This window comes from Schistocerca nitens, chromosome 3, assembly GCF_023898315.1.
Source record: "Schistocerca nitens isolate TAMUIC-IGC-003100 chromosome 3, iqSchNite1.1, whole genome shotgun sequence".
NCBI classification, from domain to species: Eukaryota; Metazoa; Arthropoda; class Insecta; order Orthoptera; family Acrididae; genus Schistocerca; species Schistocerca nitens.
In genome coordinates this window covers 156,616,677-156,637,896 of record NC_064616.1, presented here as the reverse complement: position 1 = coordinate 156,637,896, position 21,220 = coordinate 156,616,677, and the positions used below count along the sequence as shown (strand labels likewise).

The 21,220-nt window shown below is 35.4% G+C and overlaps 1 protein-coding gene across 1 annotated transcript in view; it reads right to left on the bottom strand.

Moving 5' to 3' along the window:
* LOC126249536 (EH domain-containing protein 1-like) overlaps window positions 1-20,970 on the bottom strand; it is a 170,060-nt gene extending 149,090 nt beyond the window's left edge. Inside the window, exon 1 of the mRNA XM_049951199.1 lies at window positions 20,849-20,970. Coding sequence (XP_049807156.1) covers window positions 20,849-20,925 — 77 coding nt within the window. The 5' untranslated portion in view covers window positions 20,926-20,970. The remainder of the gene's footprint in view (window positions 1-20,848) is intronic.
* Between the last annotated feature and the right edge of the window lie 250 nt (window positions 20,971-21,220).

Sequence of the window (21,220 nt, the reverse complement as noted above, 5' to 3'; positions counted from 1 at the left end):
ACCTAAGGACGTCACACATATCCATGCCCGAGGCACGATTCGAACCTGCGACCGTAGCGGTCATGCGGTTCCAGACTGTAGTGCCTAGAACCGCTCGTCCACCCCGGCCGGCTCCAGTAGATGCAAAAATAATTTTCTTCAGTGGCTGGCTCTGAGCACTATGGGACTTAACATCTGAGGACATCAGCCCCTTTCTTCAGTGACAGTTAATCTTATATAAATGAATAACGTTAATAATCTTTAAAAAAATTAATCTTATATAAATGAATAACCTTAATAATCTTTAAGACAAACATATTTGGTGTATAATATGTAAAACGTTTACTGGAACCCATCACCAAATAGAACTACAACAAAAAGTGGAAGACAAAGAATTGAAAGAGTTTAAGTAATATGTAAAAGCAAAAAGTGGAAATTCGCTGAAACATTTTGTAGGTGAAGGGGTGTGTGATTCACCCAAACCATAAAATATTCGAGAAGAAATAACTAATGAAGTACATAAACCGATAAGAAAACATTTTAAAAGAAGACATGTTGTCCCTCTTGATATAGGTGATTTATGGCAAGCTGATATGGTAGAAACAGATTCTGTGAAATTTAAAGGAATTTCAAAAATAAATAAAAGATATAAATACTAATTACTGTAATGTTTCTTTATCAAAATATGCTTGGTTTATTCCAATTAAAGGAACTTACATACGGATAATGATAATGCAGTTTATAATAAATATTTTCAAAAACCTATAAAAAAATGTAATATGAAGCATTGTTCAACTTTTACCAAATTGAATGCATCTGATGTAGAATGATTTAATAGAACGTTTAAAGAAAAGAAGTGGACAAAAGTTGCTCTTAAAGGAAATTATAAATGGATTGAACTAACTGAAAAATTGGTTGATGAATAAAATAGTATAAAACATAAAACAATAAAAAATAAAGCGAATAGAAGTTAATAAAAAAATTATAAGCCAAACGCGTTTGTATCTAATGACAAAAATAAATATAAAGTTTGCAATAAAGTTAGAATTAGTAAACTTAAAGAAATTTTTGAAAAAGGATAAATAGCCAACAGTCAACAGAAACTTTTGAAATTGAAGATGTTATTCGTTCTAATCCAACCACAAATAAATTAAAGGCATTGGATGAAGAAAAAAATAAAGGGAAATTTTGATGAGCATGAACCGCAGAAGACAAAATATCGAGATCTATATCTAAGTGTGAAAGTTTTAAGAAAGAAAGGAGATAAAGTGTATGTTAAATGGTTGGTATTTTATAAGTCAATGTTATTTTATAAATGATTTCTTACATCTTCTGCTCAGTATCCCCATTATGTAATGAGGCGTATTATCTGTAAAAATCAATATTCTGATTCAGTTCTTCTTTTATTTTATTGCACAAGTTGATTGAGTTAGGAATTTATTCCATTGTTATTATTTCTTCACTATATGAATGTCTGTCTTCAAGTACATACATTCGAATTGTTGCAGTCTTTATCAAATAAACAATGAATATCAATCATATTTCTCTGATCAGCATTTTCAGTTGAGACAGTGACATATGGTTGCATTTCGATATTTTTTTCCACAAGCAATTCTTCCATCTTTTTAAGCTATGAATTTCATATTTTCTTTTCTTCAGCACACACATGGAAATTTCTTCAGCTATTTCTAAATCTTCAATTTGTTCTTCAAAATTTTCAGTTGTTGCTTGTAGCTTAAATTGAGCATGTTTTTTAATTGTTGGTATAACTTCTTCTTAAGCCCAATCTCGAAATTGTTCAGCTAATCTTATTTTTTACTTTGTAAATAATGAATATAAGATGGTTGATTAATAAATATACTGTGTGGCAGCATGTTTGAAGGGAGTAGCAAATCACTATACACAATATCTTTATAATTTTTTATCTCACATGATGTAAAATTGCTGCTCATGTTTTCTTAAATTCTAAAATGTCAGACACATCCTTAGCTTTAAGCCAGGGATTATCCTCTTTATCAGTTATCATGAACAGTTCTTTATTGTTCAAACAGTCATGTTATTATTCTCAAATATATACATTAATGGTGTTTTTGATCTAGTGACAGCTGATGAAGACATACTTGAAATTGGTTCCAATTAACAGACAACAATTTCTAATAGATTTTTCGTTTTTATTAATAAAAAATTTTATATACAAATGTATTGTACAATATGAATGAGAAAATACACACTTCCATATTTTCTATCTGTATATCACCCGCATGATGATGATGCCTTCCACTCTATTTCCAAACATTTCTTTACTAAAATTAAACACTGATTTCTTTTTCTTCTTTATTTCAGTATAGTCAAGATTGTAATTATTTAAAGACTGAATAAAGTTAGACTTCCTTTTTCTAATTTTTTCAGTGCCTGCCATCACAGGCCCTACAATGGTAGGACAAGTATTATTGTTTAATCTACAATGAATAAAACAAAGTATATTATCATTAGTAATTAGTATTATCTCTTCAAATGTTTCTTTTATGGAAATGTAGTTTTTATTTTTCTTATAAAAATATCTCTTATAAATGGAAAGAGTAAACGAAAGTGAATTAAAAGTTAGAGCAAAATAGTTTGGAACTAAAGGTTATTCTAAACTTAGAGAACAATAACTTATTGATCTTATTAACCACTGCATCAATAACAAACATAATATTAAGAATAACAGTAACAGCAACAATAACATCAACAATAGTAATATTAACATTGACAGTAATAAAGAGGGAAATGAACTAAAAGCTAAATAACAACAACTTATTCATAAGATACATCTTCAGTGAAAAATTTAAATGTTGAGTAATTATATGAATTATATTTAACAAAGGAGACATGCAGAGATAAAGCTGTTGATTATATTATAAATAAGAATCCATTTACTTAAATTGATTGGACATACATATCAAATAGAGAAAAATTATCTGAAGATCTTATGAGAGAATTTAAAGATAATGTGGATTGAAATAATGTATAAAGGTGCCAAAACTTTTCTGAAGATTTTGTGAGAGAATTTCAACATAAAGTAAATTGGTAATATTAATCAGTGTATGAGAGATTATCTGAAGATTTTATTAGAGGCTTTCAGAAAGATGTAAACTGGCATAGAATATAATATTGACAAAAATATCTGAAAACTCCATATTGAATTTCACGATTAAATCAAATGAATTCATGTATCATGTAATCAAAAATTTTCTGAAGATTTTTCAGAGAATTTTATGACAAAATAGAGACCTGAAAATTGCATGAAAGACTTTCAAAATATCACAAACTGGGATAATTTATATCACTTTTCCAGAAGTTTTATGAGAAAATTTCAAAATAAAACGTGTTGAGATGGTATATCAAGTATTGTCTGAAGATTTTTATAATGGAATTTAAAGATCACTGGGAAAAAATATTAAGCTGTCAAAATGTTTCCTAATCATTGATACAAAAAATAATAGAACCTTAGGAAATAATGGATCAGTCTGAATGTAACGATTTTTTCTATATGTTTAACTGATTAAAGTCATCAGTGTGCTAAAACAAAATGTAACCATATTTTTCATGAAGAATATATTGATAAATAGTTAGTAGATCATTCTCCTTGCCCAATGTGTAGAAGTATTTTAAACATTTTGTATGATGACTCAGTTTTGATGAAGACTAGTTATATCATTAATCAACTGCTATTGTGTGTAATCATTTAAAAATTGAAATTATTGTTCCAACATACAATTCTTAAGGTTTCTCTCAATCTTTAGTATAAATTTACTGAATTTGGATTATAATTAAGTCTTAACATTTATTCACATTTTTATGTCTATCTTCGATTCCACACAATTGCCTTTGTAAATTTTTTTGATGTGCTCTAATGACATGATAATTACATTGAATGTTTTCATCAACTAATTTTAAAGAACAAAAGTTGGTCTTAAATTCTGATCGAATGTTTGAGGAAAAACATGATGTAATAAACTGTCTATTTCCCTGTTTCTTTCTTCAATTATTCTCATAGCACTATCAACTATTCCATTTAAATTTTCGAGTCCTTCGTCCTTAATTTTGTTTGTATTTTCATAGTGAGTTATATAACATCAATATATATCTTTCACTTCATTTTCAATTTTATACTCTCCATGTTTGCAAGTTGATGGTAGAACGTCTTCAAAAACCAAATCTTCAAAATTTTCAACTAATCTTATTGCTGATTACATGATTAATGAATATGGAACAGGTTCATTAACAAACTTTGTATCTGGATGCAAAAGTGACAATTCGTTACTCTTCAAATCTATATACTTTTTCCTAAAATTTTCTCTAGTACGGTCAGACATTGTCTTTCTTGTGTTTGTAAATTGTAGAAGTTTAGCCATATCTTTAGCTTTAAATCATGGTTTATTCTTTTCATCAACAATCATAAACACTTGCTAATTATTGTATGAGAGCTTGTTGTTGATGAGATCGATGCTGACTCCATTTAATAAAAACAGTTTTTATTATAATTTTTCATAATTGGTTCACTGACAAATTTCATGTTTAGGTAGCGCTATTTCGTTATTTGTCAACTATTTCAGTCACATCATATACTATTTTAAGTCTACATGAATGAAGGTAGTTTTATTACTGTTGTTTTTGAAAATAGTAGTTGCAGATGAATATCTTAAAGCATTGAAATAGTTGAATGATTGTGATTACTTAGAATTCAGGATGGTGGAAAAATTACTCAAGTGTGTGATGTTGTATTTATAGAAGCATTAATGATAATTTAGGACACATATGGTCTTGAAATAAGTTGTGAACTGAATGAAGAAACTTTAAACTTTTTTAATAAACCTATAGTATAGAACTACTATGTATAAATGGAATAAGAAAAATATAAAACTGAATTATAAAGGTGCAACTAAAAAGCTATTGCAAGTCACAAGGTCTGTATTTCATATACAGTTAAACTATGTTGACATTCAGAGTCATAAGGATAGCAATAGTAATGATATTTTAATTATAAATAAGAGAGAAGTATATAGCTATCAAATACATGGTCACCATTGTCCAAAGGCTGTAGAGGGGTATTATTAGGTCACTCATTTTTCCAAATATGAATAATGATCTAGTGGAAATATATATGGATGATGAAGAGTTGTGGTACTTGGAGATTGAGGGGAATACACCAAGCAATAAAATAAACCTATTTGAATTTTTAGTTCAAGCACTAGGTTTAGAACATACAGATGTTGATGGAGCAATAATGTATCCATACTATAATGGTTCACATTTAGAAGATGATATCAATGGTATCCAAAGTTTGTATGGTAAAAAATGTCGACAACAAAGATACCTATACTGAAAAGAATTCCAGTTGTTTCATCTGAACCAGTCGAATCTCTCTGTAAAATTAGGATGTTCAATATCTTATTATTTGTGAATGGAATTTTATGTTTTTTTTTAATCAGAAGTAGGTGTGGGTAAGGCAGAATATGAAATCACAGCTAATAAAGAACTGTTTAAAATTTTTGCCGAAAGATTTACAAAAAGTAGATGGAATATCTCAAAAACCAAGTACTGAAGCTGTTCTATTTGTTGACAGTATGATAAATTTGTATACATTACAATTAATATGAGGACATCCTAAGCCAATATCTAATACAAGATTGCATAAAAGTTTTTTTACTAAATATTGTAGTCAACACATATACAGGAAGAATATTTTTATTCTTTAATGAACTTTTCTATGTGGCGATAGATGAACGCGATTTTAAATATAAAATATGAGGTATTATAACTAGAGAATTTCCAGGAGTGCCTACTGGAATGAATTATATGTTTAGGTACATTAATTGTTTGGTGTATTTTTTCACAGATGATACTTTCTATGAATTCATAGAAAAGTAGCTAGGGATGGTACAGCTGATTTATCTTTATTTGGAATTGATTGTAATAAACCATCAGTATTAGTTCCTAAGGTAATAACTATATTAAAAGATACATTGAATACTAGGAAATTTTACTTTTTTTCCCAATAAAATTTTTTCCTATATAAATGGAAGCCTTAGTGAAGAAGTTCAAGAACTCTGACTATATATATTTGTATAAAAAGATTAGTGAGCTACAAGTAAATTTTATATAACTACCACTTGCAAATATTTGAATACTAGACAAGAATATAAAATATGTTAGGAACTCAACAATGAATTAAAATTGTTTTGCCAGACATATATCTGAAATTATTTTGTGACTGGGATTTTTAATTTTCTGAATGAGGGACTATTAAACTGAGATATGAAGGAGTGAACAAACTAACAATAATGGTAATGAATTTCGTGATTTAGACTTTTTGCTTTAAATTCTTTGATTTTTTCACAGTAATCTCGTGGGGGATGACTACCCCCCACTAAATTTGATTCACAAATATAAACTTTTTAAACATTAATTCAAGTGTGCTCAGAATGCCCATTATTTTCAACTGAAATTTTATTTCAGTCTGTACAGATTTTTACTATATCCTGTAATTTTAGTGCATTGGCTTGGATATAATATATCATTATTAAATTATATTACTTAATTTCTATAATATAATTAATTAAATTTACTTCTAAAAAAGTACATGCAATAAAAACATACCAAGTGCACTCAATGTACCCACTCACTACTGGTATGTACACAATGCCTTCTATCTTTCATATCAACTGCTGTGTTATGGAATATATACAGTGACTTGTGTTAAGCAGTGGGTGCATTTGATGCATCATCGCGCTTGTAAGGTGTGTTATATTGAATTTTCATAGAGGACTTATTTATATTATGATAAGAACGCATTTTAATGTGTTCTACAGACATGTATGATTGCAGAGTATCATGACGGTAAGAGTGAATAAAAAGTTCTCAGGTTTCCAACAACATCAAGTAATTAAAATTACACAAGCTTCCAACTGACCACAAATATGACTGCCACTGGGCTTCTGGTTCGCACCTTGTGTACTCTAGCTGCTGGCTGTGACCCAAAGGTTGCCACAGCATCGCCATATCTCAGTTTTCGATGCACCTACTTCAGTTGAACAACTGCTGGATCCCAAGTTGCGCTGAGCTGCCAGCCACCATTTCTATTTAGAGTGTTATAGGTGATTTTTGTTTCAATGGCTTCTGTAATTACACAATCCCAGAAGCAGTTTGTGCGAGTCATGATGGCTGTTTCGTCAAATTTTATCTGGTGTCCCTTTTCTAAAGCACGCTGAGCTAAAGCAGACTTCTCAGGTAGCATAGGTGATAAAGTTTGGTTCCCTCTTCCAAATCAACCAACCTACTGCATCTTTAACTTGTCTCAGTAATCGCTCGATTTTTGTCAGAGGCCTGAGGAGCGATATGATCTTGTGTCGTTTCAGTACATAGACTACACGTTCGTCATTTTGCCCCACATACGTCAGAAACTGGGAACACGTTAACAGCATTAACAGTAACATTCAGTTTACCGTGGAGGTTGAAAAAGAGAATGTGTTGCCCTTCCTCGACTTTCTCATCCGCAACAAACGAAATAGATACCTTGCTACTGTGTCTACAGGAAACCCACCCACACTGATCTGTACTTGCATGCCATCAGCCATGATCACCTAGCACAGAAATGCACTATTTTACAAACATTGGTGCTTCATGCAAGAATATCAGATGCTGATAACCTGCCCCATGAGCTGAGCCACCTACGCAAGGTCTTCAGGAACAATGGTTATAACGTCCATCAAATAAATGAAGTGATCCCAGGCAATACTCACAAGAAGACCACAGACGAACAGCAGGCAAAGAAACTTGAATTCTTATCATTCCGTGGCTCTGTGTTGGCAAGACCAACCACCTGCTGAAACGACTCTAGATCAAATCGATCTTCAGGACTTCGACAAAAATCCGTCAATTACTGAGCCCAATTAAAGATGCAGCAGATCTCAGAACACCTTTGGTCTACAAGATACCTTGGCAAGTGTGGCCAGTCGTACATTGGGCAAGCAGTACGTACAGTGGAACAACGCAGGAAGGAGCATGAGAAAAATCTGCTTTAGCTCAGCATGGTTTAGAAAATGGACACCATTTAATATTTGACAGAACATCCGTCGTGGCTTGTTGGCTTCTGGGATTGTGCAATTAAGGAAGCTATTTAAATAGAAATCACTGATAACAACCTAAGCACAGCATAAGCTACAACAGTCATGCAGCTGAATAGGATGCATTGAACGCCTAGTCAATATATGCCCACATATGGCGATGCCATGGGCACCTGTGACGCCACAGCCAGCTGTTACTGTATACAAAGAGCGTATCAGCAGCTCACTGGCAGTCATACCACTTGACAGTGGTCAAGGAGTGCTTGGCTGAAAGAATCGTGTAATTTTAATTACTAGACGTGGTGGGAAGCCAAAGAACTTTTTATTCAGTCATAGACACAGTTTACATGGTGTAATATTTAAGTGTAGGAGCTTCATTGTGCTTGCAGACTCGAATGTCTCACAATATATGGCAAGTATTTTTACAAGTACCGAGATATCGACCTTGACATTGTCTTTGGAAATGTTACATCTCTCACTGTTACCATGTTTCGTCATATGATTATAAACAGTTCCTTTCGTTCTGCAGTTTAAGCAATATTTCAAAATAAAGCTCCTTCCTTCCCAAATAAGATAGTTGTCTTGTGAGCGAGAGTGTGCGCACGCACGTGCATGCTTACGTGTGTGTGTGTGTGTGTGTGTGTGTGTGTGTGTGTGTGTGTGTGCGCCACTTCTGCAAGGTTCGTAGGACAGCTTCTGTAAAGTTTGGAAGGTAGGAGACGAGGTACTGGCAGAAGTAAAGCTGTGAGGACGGGGCGTGAGTCGTGTTTGGGTAGCTAAGATGGTAGAGCACTTGCCCGCAAAAGGCAAAGGTCCCGAGTTCGAGTCTCTATCCGGCACACAGTTTTAATTTGCCAGGAAGTTTCGTTCGCTTATGTTGCACAACTACATCTTGGTGTTGTGATTTTTTTCTGTCAGTGTATATCAATCGGAAGGAGAACGTGCTTTTTCCTATAACAGGAGTGAGAAAAACTAAAAATTTTATTAAGTTCGAGAAAATGTTAGATACAGGAGTCAACATAGTCTCTAACTTCACAAGTAACAACGCTATTCATCACATAGCAACAGAACTACATATTCTGCAATCCACTGCATAATGTGTCAAACTGGAAATATGAGGGCTGTCTTATTATAATCCTAGGTAGTTACGTAATGATTCTAGATAACAGTTTGAGGGTGGGTTTAATAGCGTTTCCACATTCATTTAGATGAATTCCAGGTCTGGGTTACACCTTAAACCAACAGCCCAGATCATGTAACTTTCAGTATACATTTGTTGAGTGTTAATTATGAGAGTCAATGTTAAAAAAATGAAAGACTGAGAAAAAGCTCGATATATTCATTCATATGATTAAATCTGAACTTTCGAAAGGGGTTATTTACTTAGCGTACAGTACTGCACATGAAATGCAGTAAAAGTAAAATGACATAAATACAAACCAGACATTAAACTAACAATGAATTGTTATGTGTATGCTAATGTCCTGTCTCCTTATACAATAATGCTTGATGGTGTAATCGTGAAAATGTGATTTGTATCATTCAGGCATGTTCTAATATATACTCCTTTACAATGTGCCAGATACAGAGCCATATAAAGGCGATATTGCACCTACGGCAGAAGTGCCAAATCTGTGACATCCCTCGTCCCCCTTAGTAAAACTACATTTCTGCAAGTTTTCTAAATAGTTTTAGCTATTTTAATAAATGAAAACTATTACTTAATTGACCTATATTATGTAAAATACTGCACAAAACAAATAAAATGTATCATTGCCGTGAATAAATCACAAGTACAGTATGTTAAAGTTGGCCAAGTACTGAAATGGTGGAAGTCGCTAAAATTGGACAACTACAGTCGATATTCTTTTCATTTTGGCTGTGGCCATCATTAACTAGCTGACAGTACTGTGCGAGATAGCCGTTGTTGTGTGCTGTGTTACTTTGTCGCACTTTATTGCGTTTAGTAATGGTTCCTTTGCTTGTGATAAGTGTACAAAATTACTGCAGGTGGGAGTTTTATTAAACATGTCGATATGTACAACAATTTCAGTTTTGTTTACAAACAACGTTTAAACGATTTTCGACTTTCTTGCATGACTTCTGCAGAAGCACAGATTATGGTGCCAATAGGCCTACTGCAGGAAATAGGTGTGAACTCTACACAGCTCCTCACCCTGTGCAAACGTCTGTGGGGGCCATGCTTGCTTTCTTCACACCTAACTCACCACATCTGAAAGCTGCCAGCTTATGGTTAACATACTGTAGTACAACCTTTCTACAGAAAATTGAAATAGAACGTTCTTTTTTGTGTATGGGGCTACTGTACATTGGTTTTTCTATGATGTATAATAAAGACCGATATAACAATCTTACTATGGGATGAGAATGTTAATTTGGTAGAGAAAAGGTATACCAAAAAACAGTTAGCAATTTCTCAACACATAAATTCACCAACACTATCCTTCCTGCCTCAAAGTCAAATAACTTTATCCGAAAGTAGCGCACTTGCAGACTATACACGTTCAGAAAATTGATGCAAAAGATTTAAAAAGCTAAGATAAAATAAGAATAGGGGAAAGGAAAGGCGCTCATCTGTGTGTAGTTCCAAACCATGATTTTACAGAAAAGCAGAACGCTAAACCACAGAAGGAGGACATGAAACAACCTTGATGGGACTAAGCATGTGAAGATATTTTGGAAGAACGAATGAGAGTATTCCAGAAATATAATAGCAAAAACTCACTCAAGACTAACAACACTTGTCGAAATCAGAAAGCAGGGGGCAACATTAGTCAGACAGACAGAGAGGAGACACATGAGAGAACTATTTTAAATTATTGAAAACAACTTTACGAAGCACAGCATGCATGACTTTTACAGGATGGTGAGTGAAAAGACCCATGGATACAAACCACATAGTCTATGTTTCACAAAGTAACGTGGTAAAATCGCTATGACATATCACAACAACAGTACGGAGCAATTTCAATGAATCTCTGAGCTGCACAACTATCCAGTGTTATCCTTAAAAGTATCGCACAAAGACTCCTATACGTACACACCAACCAGCAAAGACGAAATTTTCAACCGTATCATTAGACTCAAAAATGATGGTACATCTGGGGAAGATGGCATCATCATGAAGTTATTTGAAGCACATAGACACAACACAATTGACGAATTAACAAAAATCATCATGGGTATTTGGCACACAGAAAAATCGCCAAAAAATTTGAAGTGTGCACTCATCCACCCATTCCAGAAGATAGGTTAAAGGACCGATGTAAGGAACTACAGAGAGATGTTAATCCTTCCCGTCACAAGCAAGCTAACCGCAAGATGTTTACATCAAAGAACAATACAGCACGAACATAAGATCAGCAACTACCAAGCGAGCTTTCAAACAGGGTGGTCCTTCACAGAACAGACCAGCTACCTAATAACAGTACTGAAATATAAGGTAACACAAAACAGCTCAATCATATCCACTTTTATCGAATTCAAGAAGACATTACTTAATTGACTGATAGTCTCTGTTTGATATATTAAAAAACTAAAAACCCGCCTCGACTGCAAAAAAAGCACCTAGTGTTAACCCGGGTTTCAGCATAGATAACTACACCTTCCTCAGAACAATAAAACGCACAAGTGCCTAAGAAGACCTTTGTCAATGATTAAAAGAACACCATCGCTATACATTTATAAACGAAAAAGGAAAGGAAAACACAGACAGTACATATGTACCAAGTCAAAACCATTAAACTTAATAGTGTACGCTCCACCTCACACCGGCCTATGTTTGATGGGCCATGACCCGCCATAAACTGCGGGTTTTATTGTTCTAAGGAAGGTGTAGTTATCTACGCCGAAACCCGGGTTAACACTAGGTGTTTTTTTCGCAATCGAGGCGGGTTTTTAGTTTTTTAATATATTAACCAACGATTGCTGACGCGCTGCGATGTTGAAGGTTCTCTGTTTGATATCCTAGAAGGGCAGAGACTTGTCCCAAAGACAGTAAGCTTCGATAACCAAACACTGACAGACAAAAAGTCCAAATTAAAATTTACAAATAGCACAAACTTTTGCAAATAAAACAGGTGTCCATCAAGGAGATGGATGGCCACCACTCACCTTCAATCTCATATTAGGTGAAATCCCACGGAATGCTGAAAATAATTAAAAAATCTAAATATTTGGAAACCTATTCTGCTTGGACGAACAAAGGTGACAGTAATATTTGTTGCTTAGCTTTCGCTGATGATGTGGCTATACTAGCGGACAGTAAAACCACAGCAATAAAGTGAAGGTGCTCAAAGAAGGCGATGAAAAGGCTGACTTACAGATTCCTTAAAAACAGAAACCGAGTTGATCTGTACTAAATTTAACGTTTAGAAACTAAACTGAAGTACAGAAAATCAAAAGAGTCAGAAACTTCAAGAATGTTGGAGATCATAGAAGAAATGAGGCTAGTAAGGGAAGCACTGAGAGATTGATTTCAAAAGTGGAAAACAGCGTGAATGAAAGAACATACAATAAGGTGATCTGTCCTGAAAGACGTATGTGAACGAAATTTAAATTCTCAACAGAAAAGGCAATATGTGAGACATCCTAAAGGAAGAACGAAGTATTACACTGTCCAGTCACAATAATATGCCTCACAAGCGACTTCCAGTCAAGCCGCGGGCCCATGGGGTATCGTCTCAGTTGTGCGACTGGATTCGTGATTTCCTATCAGGAAGATCGCAGTTCATAGAAACAGACAGCAAATCATCGAGTAAAACTGAAGTGATTTCAGGTCTTCCCCAGGGAAGCGTCCTGGGAGCTCTGCTGTTCCTGAGCTATATACAGGGTGTTACAAAAACGTACGGCCAAACTTTCAGGAAACGTTCCTCACACACAAAGAAAGAAAATGTTATGTGGAATGTGTCCGGAAACGCTTACTTTCCATGGTAGAGCTCATTTTATTACTTCTCTTCAAATCACATTAATCATGGAATGGAAACACACAGCAACAGAACGTACCAGCGTGACTTCAAACACTTTGTTACAGGAAATGTTCAAAATGTCCTCCATTAGAGAGGATACAAGCATCCACCCTCCATCGCATGGAATCCCTGATGCACTGATGCAGCCCTGGAGAATGGCGTATTGTATCACAGCCGTCCACAATACGAGCACGAAGAGTCTCTACATTTGGTACCGGGGTTGCGTAGACAAGAGCTTTCAAATGCCCCCATAAATCAAAGTCAAGAGAGTTAAGGTCAGGAGAGCGTGGAGGCCATGGCATTGGTCCGCCTCGACCAATCCATCGGTCACCGAATCTGTTGTTGAGAAGCGTATGAACACTTCGACTGAAATGTGCAGGAGCTCCATCGTGCATGAACCACATGTTGTGTCGTACTTGTAAAGGCACATGTTCTAGCAGCACAGGTAGAGTATCCCGTATGAAATCATGGTGAATCGAGGAAGTACAGTACATACTGACGAAACTAAAATGAGCTTTAACATGGAAATTAAGCGTTTCCGGACACATTTTCACATAACATCTTTTCTTTATTTGTGTGTGAGGAATGTTTCATGAAAGTTTGGCCGTATCTTTTTGTAACACCGTGTATATGACCTGGGTGACAATCTGAGCAGTTCTCTTAGGTTGTTCGCAGATGATGCTGTAATTTACCGTCTAGTAAGGTCATCCGAAGACCAGTATCAGTTTCAAAGCGATTTAGAAAAGATTGCTATATGGTGTGGCAGGTGGCAGTTGACGCTAAATAACGAAAAGGGTGAGGTGATCCACACGAGTTCCAAAAGAAATCCGTTGGAATTCGATTACTCGATAAATAGTACAATTCTCAAGGTTGTCAATTCAACTAAGTACCTGGGTGTTAAAATTACGAACAACTTCAGTTGGAAAGACCACATAGATAATATGGTGGGGAAGGCGAGCCAAAGGTTGCGTTTCATTGGCAGGACACTTAGAAGATGCAACAAGTCCACTAAAGAGACAGCTTACACTACACTTGTTCGTCCTCTGTTAGAGTATTGCTGCGCGGTGTGGGATCCTTACCAGCTGGGATTTTCGTCGTGGCGGGATCTATTTACGAAATTTCAGTCACCAACTTTCCCTTCCGAATGCGAAAATATTTTGTTAAGCCCAACCTACATAGGTAGGAATGATCATCAAAATAAAATAAGAGAAATCAGAGCTCGAACAGAAAGGTTTAGGTGTTCGTTTTCCCTGCGCGCTGTTCGGGAGTGGAATGGTAGGGAGATAGTATGATTGTGGTTCGATGAACCCTCTGCCAAGCACTTAAATGTGAATTGCAGAGTAATCATCTAGATGTAGATGTAGATATGTCAAGGAGATGGACTCCCACCACTGACCTTCAATCTCATCTTAGGTGAAGTCCCTAGTGAATGCAGAAAATAATTAAAAAATCTATCTGGAAACCTATTCTGCTTGTCAAAAACCTGGATAAGCACCTTTAGCAGCACGGACCAGTGTGAGATGTGCAGGCAGAGTGTCAACTAGGTTCTGGAAAGTACCAACAGGGATGTGGTGCCACGGCGACTCCAGTGACCGGACAGCTGTGCTAGACTTCTCAGTTGAGAATCAATTACACGAACAGCCAAATCAAGGTGGTCCCACAGATTTTCGATTAGGTTTAAATCCAGGGAGTTTGGTGGCCGTGGGAGTACAGTAAATTCACTATGGTGCTCTTCAAACCCTGCATGTACACTGTAAGCTGTGTGACACATTCCACTGTTCTACTGGTAAATGCCATTGTGCTGATGAAAAAAAACTGCATGTAGTGGTGGACATGGTCCTCAAGGATAGATGCATACCTGTGTTGATCCACTGTGCCTTCCAGAATGATGAGATAACATAAGGAAAGTCACAAAAACATTCCCCAGACCATAAGTCGCCCTCCTCCTGCCTCGACCCTTCTGACGATTGTTGGAAGGCGGCCATCTGTTCGATAGAACATAAAATGTAATGAATCTAAAACGCCCACAAGCCTGCCAATCAGTGAATCCCCAGTTGCAGTATTGGCGTGTAAATTACAGCATTCATAACTAATAGAAAGCAGACAGTATGGGCACATGAACCAGGTGCCAGCTGCAGAGACCCATGTGCAGCAACATTCACTGCACAGGTAGTGTTGAAGAGGCACTGTTGGTAGCCCCTCAGTTCATCTGCGTGTTCAGTTGCTCAACAGTTGCCCGTCTATTTGCCCTTACACAACTCCGCAGCCATTGTTCGCACCTGTCAGCTATTACCCATGGTGCACCACAGTTGCCTCAGTGGCAGTTTTAGATAGCACCACTTTACCATGCATGGTGTATTTTAACAATGGCGGTATGGGATCATTTGCTAACATAGCAGTTTCGGAAATACTTCCGCCCTTGGCCTGAAAGCCAATGATATGCCCTTTGGATATCAGATAACTCGCTCCATTGCCGAAATACAATGACTGCACGGTTCTCCACATCCCGTAACTCACTTTATATACCCTCCATGGCTAGCGCTGCCACCTACCGTCTGTGAGGGATTACTACTCGTTGACAAAAACATAGGGCGGTGGTCATATTCCTGTAACTGGACCATGTATAAGGAAAATTTTTGGCCTAGATAAACCAGAGGTCCAATAGAGATTGAAGTCTCATAAAACAGAGAAATTCTCAAGCCTGGCAACTGACATTAGAAAAGGAGGATTTAAATTTAGTGGACATGTTGCAAGAATCCCGACAACAAGATTTACACACTAGTCTATAGAATACATTGGAAATTGGAGAATATACCATGGATCAAACAAGTTGGAAAGACTTTGAGAAAACACAGATACAAACAGTGGAAGTAGTATACAGTAGGCAGTTCACTAAAAAGGTAAACTGTTGGGGAGAATGAGATAATATCATATGATGGTGTTTAATAATAATTTATTCCAGTACACCCAGGTGTGATTTTGGTAAATTCCTGTGTTTCTCATAAGAGTGCCATTGGTGTAAAATAAACAGTGTATTACTGAAAGATTTCTTGTTCATTGATGGGGAAGATGGAAATATTAACTGTTCAGTTCGTTATGCAAAATTTAGTACTGGAGTTAAATCATGTGCTGATGTAATTCATGTGTCATCAAACTAAAGGAAGTGGTCTTAAAAGTATGCTGCTGAAATTTAAAATTTACAGCTGTTCATTGATAAAAACTATTACAGGTGTGAAGAAAACAATGTGTACTGTGAGAAATTACATTTACATATCACACTGCAATGCACAACTAGAGTTTCAAGTCAGTGAATTGCACTACTCACATACTGTTTTCTGCAGAACAACTAATCAAGAGCCACAAAGAAGCATTGTATATTTTATTAATGATGAATTATTTCTGTCATATGAATTTTAAACAGATACATGTATTTGTTACGTGTTACCATGCATATAGAGGTATCACAGTCCAAGTCTTGGAATTGATGAATTTTCAAGTGCTGAGCATTTGACTTCTTATGTCTTACATGTTCTGAACAAGTGTTGAGAAAAGGGTAATAGGAATTTCAGCAGGCAGCACAAATACCAGTTATGGAGAGAAGGAAAGAAAGATAAAAGTAATCTTATTACATATTGCAAGAAAAGAGTGAAAATAAATGAATATGTGTAGAAAGTCATGCTTATGTTGTGCATAATGGTGCCCAGGCAGCTGCAAACTGCTTATCAATTAATAGACAAATAATAATTGGGAAAATCTTGCAGCATTATTATATTTATGCATAACATGTTAACAAGCTAAAATCATTTGGTGGATTTACTGAAACAGAATACAAGACTTCTGGGTCACAGTAAACCCAGATGATTACACAGCTCTACATTTTTTTTTTTATTTCCAAATATATTCAAACACATTTATTATATTTCAGAGGCCCTGAATCCGAATATGGCTTCACTTTTCTGAAGATATTTATGTTCTTGGATTTTAATTAAATGTTCTTATAGATGCTGACTTTCCGTCAGTATCGTTGATCTTTATTTTCATCTAACTTTTGACACCCTTTGATATTTCACAATTAAATATTCTATTAGATTCTTTAAAATTTATTTTGTGTTTTTATCTTATATGTTTCAGGAAAATATGAGTTCTTTATGAAGAGGATGCATAAACAACCCAAATGTGTTCTGTTAGATTTGCAGTGAGTACTGCTTGCAGAAACAAAGACCGAACATCACAGCTTTGTAAGTAAGGGGTACCTTGAATATTTTGGGATACAGCTTGGAGACCAAGATAGGCCATGGGCTCCCCACACTGTGTGTAAAAATGGAAAAATGGACAAAGAGAATGTTTAAATTTTGGCGTACCAGTGGACTGGCGAGAGCCAAAAAACCACCAGTATGACTGTTACTTTTGTGTAGTAGATATCAAAGGTTTCAGTTGATTCAAAAAACATAAATGGGTGTACCCAGATTTAGAATCATCCAGGAGACCTGTGGCACACAGTTAAGTTCTATACCAGTGTTTACTGAACTACCTGAACTTATGTCACAACCTGAAGAAACATGGAATTTGGAGGGCAAAAGCAGTAAATGTGAAGGAGAAATTTCTACACCTAAATTGTTCACTCAAGAGAAACTAAATGATCTGGTATTTGATCTTAATTTGTCAAAGATGGTATCAGAACTTCTGGCATCCAGGCTAAAGGAAAATAATTACCTTAGTCCAGATGCAAAAATTTCAGTGTACCATACAAGAAAAGCAGGTCTTCTACAATACTTCAACCAAGACAAACAATTTGTATATTGCAATAACATTCCCAGTCTACTCATTCAGATGGAATTACAGGGATATCAACCTAAAGACTGGCGGCTTTTTATTGACAGCTCCAACAGTAGCCTGAAATGTGTCTTGCTTAACAATGGTAACATCTTTGTTTCCATTCCCATTGGCCACTCAACAAAACTGAAAGAAGAATATGAAACTATCAAAATTATGTTGCAGAAATTACACCATCATGAACATCAATGGTCTATTTGTTGTGATCTGAAGATGGTAAACATCTTGCCTGGGCAGCAGAATGGGTACAACACAAAGTACCCTTGTTTTATATGCTTTATGGGACAGCAGAGCAAAACTAGGTCATTGGAGCAAAGTGATAAGGCCGTTAAGGGAAAGTCTTACTGTAGATGCAGCACCCAACTTTTTAATGGCTGTCAACATGTTCTGCACAGTTTGTGTGTATCTGTCTGCCTTAAGATCACCTAAGAAGTTTTTCACATCTAAGGTATAACTACACCAGGCCAACAGCATCATTCAGGAGCCATTAGTTAAGAGAGAAAATAATTCTCCCTCCATTGCATATAAAGCTATGACTGATGAAGCAGTTTGTTAGGGCTCTAGATAAAGAAGGCAATTGCTTCAAATACAAATGTAGATTTTTTCCTGCATTGAGCACTGAAAAATTGAAAGCAGGTATATTTGATGGGCTGCAGATTTGCAAACTCTTGAATGATTCCAAAGTGACAAACTTCATGAATAATTCAGAACTGTTGGCCTGGTGTAGTTATACCTTAGATGTGAAAAACTTCTTAGGTGATCTTAAGGCAGACAGATACACACAAACTGTGCAGAACATGTTGACAGCCATTAAAAAGTTGGGTGCTTTATGAATATCAAAGTGCATTTCCTCCACAACCACTTATCAAGATTTCCATATAACTTAGGTAATTACAATGAGGAGCAAGGGGAGAAGTTCCACCAAGAAATTAAGATAGTGGAAGATAGATATTGAGGCAGGTGGGACACACACGTGATGGCCAACTACTGTTGGTGCCTCCAATGCAATTGTCCTGAAGACCAATACACAAGAAAATCAAATCAACATCATTTCATGAAGGGATAATTGCTAAGGTCTCACTGAACATAGGCATACTGTTTTGTATGTGATGAAGTAATGCAACATAATTAGTTAATTACAGTCATTAATAAATCAGTTTTGTGTCAGTTGCAATAATCATATGAATTGTGATCAGGATACACCTATTTAGACATGATATTGCTCTACATTTACATTCACCAATAAATGTTGAATTGCTAGAAAATGGGAGCCAATTTAACACAATTGAGACCATATCCACATTCAGAACATATAGTGGTCCTAAAAACACTTAAAAATCACCGGAAAAAAAGAGGCTGTTGTAAAGTCAAGATCTGAATGAATATTTATGCATCTTCTTTCAGACAGTACTTCACTATAGATGACTGCATCATCTGCAAGGTATCTGAAGTTACTGCAAGGTCATTAATATACAACTTGAACGGCAAGAGTCCCAACACATATTTCTGGGGCACACCCAAATCACTTCTACCTCTGATGATGACACTCCACCCAAGATAACATGCTGTGTCCTCTCTACCAAAAATTTGTCTATCCTGTCACAAACTTTGCTTGATACCTCATATGACTGTACTTTTGACAGTGAGTGTAGGCATGGTATTGAGTCAAATGGTTTTCTAAAATGAAGAAATACTGAATCTACCTGAATGCCTTGATCCAAAGTGATCAATATGTCAAGTGAGAAACGTGTTAGTTGGGTTTCACATGACTGATGTTTTTGGAATCCATACTGGATGGCATGGAGGAGGTCATTCTGTTATAGATATCTAATTATGTTTGAAATCAGACTATACTCTAAGATTGTATAACAAATTGTTGTCAAGGGTATTGAACAGTAGTTTTGTGAATCACTTCCACTACCCTTACTGTGAACGGGTGTGACCTGTGCATCCTTCCAGCTAATCTGCATGGTTTTTTGTTCAAGTGATCTATGATAAAGTGTAGTTAGAAAAAGGGCTAAATCAGCCACAAATTCAGTATAGAATCTGTTAGGGATTCCATTGGGCCATTCAGCTTTGTTCAATTGTAATGATTTCATCTGTTTCTCAACACCACTGACACTGATACTTATTTTATTCATCTTTTGAGTCGTATGAGGATTAAACTGGCGCAATTCTCCTGGGTTTTCTTTTGTAAAAGAATATTTGAAAATAGAATTTAGCATTTCAACTTTTGCTTTGCTTCCCTCATTTTTATTTTCTGTCTCACTGATGAATGACTGTACAATAACTTTGGTGCCAATAACAGCCTTTAAATACAACCACAATATCTTTGTGTTCTGTGAAAGATCATTTGACATATTCTGCCTGTTGATGATCACCTTTCTGATTTTTGTTTTATTCCTGTTGTTTAGCCTTTCAATTTTCCATTTTTCTATAATATTTTTAATACAGAAAATGAATATAGTTTGCAAGTGCCATAGGTGTGCTATTAACAGTATAACATCTGTTTGAATATACAATTTTATGATATACACACTCAAAGAACTTGGTAAATTCTTTTAGCACTACATAGTTGAAATTAAATATATATATTGTTAGGAAATTCAATTAAAAGCTGTTCTGTACTAAGTTCTAAACTCATTTTTACCAGAAAAGAATGAAATAATCACAAGTAGAAAATCTAAGCTTATTTCCACTTCTGTAGATAGGGAACACATACACCTATTTCATCTTTTGGAAATAATGTGGAATCACTGACTGTCCAAAAGAAATATGTCAAGTTTTAGACCTATGTCTCTACTGTCTTGGTTATTTCCCAATTTTGGTTTAACTCAGAAGCAAAAACTACAGCTCTAAGCTTACATTATAAAACACTTCTTCTTCCGTGGGACATATGCTTTGAAAACATTTATAAGTTTAAAATATTTGTTTACTCACAGGAAGTAGTACATTGACAATGACACAACTGCAACTGTCATGCAATTTTTCCAAAATTCTGAAGTTCCATGAGCCATAATTAGAAAAAAGGTTTGAATGTTGTCTGGCAGCAGAAGTGTTCGTTTTCCACTGTGCTACTGTGAAGTAAAAGAAAGCACCATTTGTTTTGTGCTTGTTTGTTACTCTATAAATCATGTTTCTGAATATTTGCCAGTGGATTTCACACTGCATGATAAGATTGCTGTGTACCTCTTACCTGTTATGTCATAACTGAACCTGCATTTACAGTGAATAGCACAATAGTCCTCCTTATAAGTTGATCAGAAAATGGTAAAATAAAATGGATAATAAAGTCCTCAATGAAATTTACTC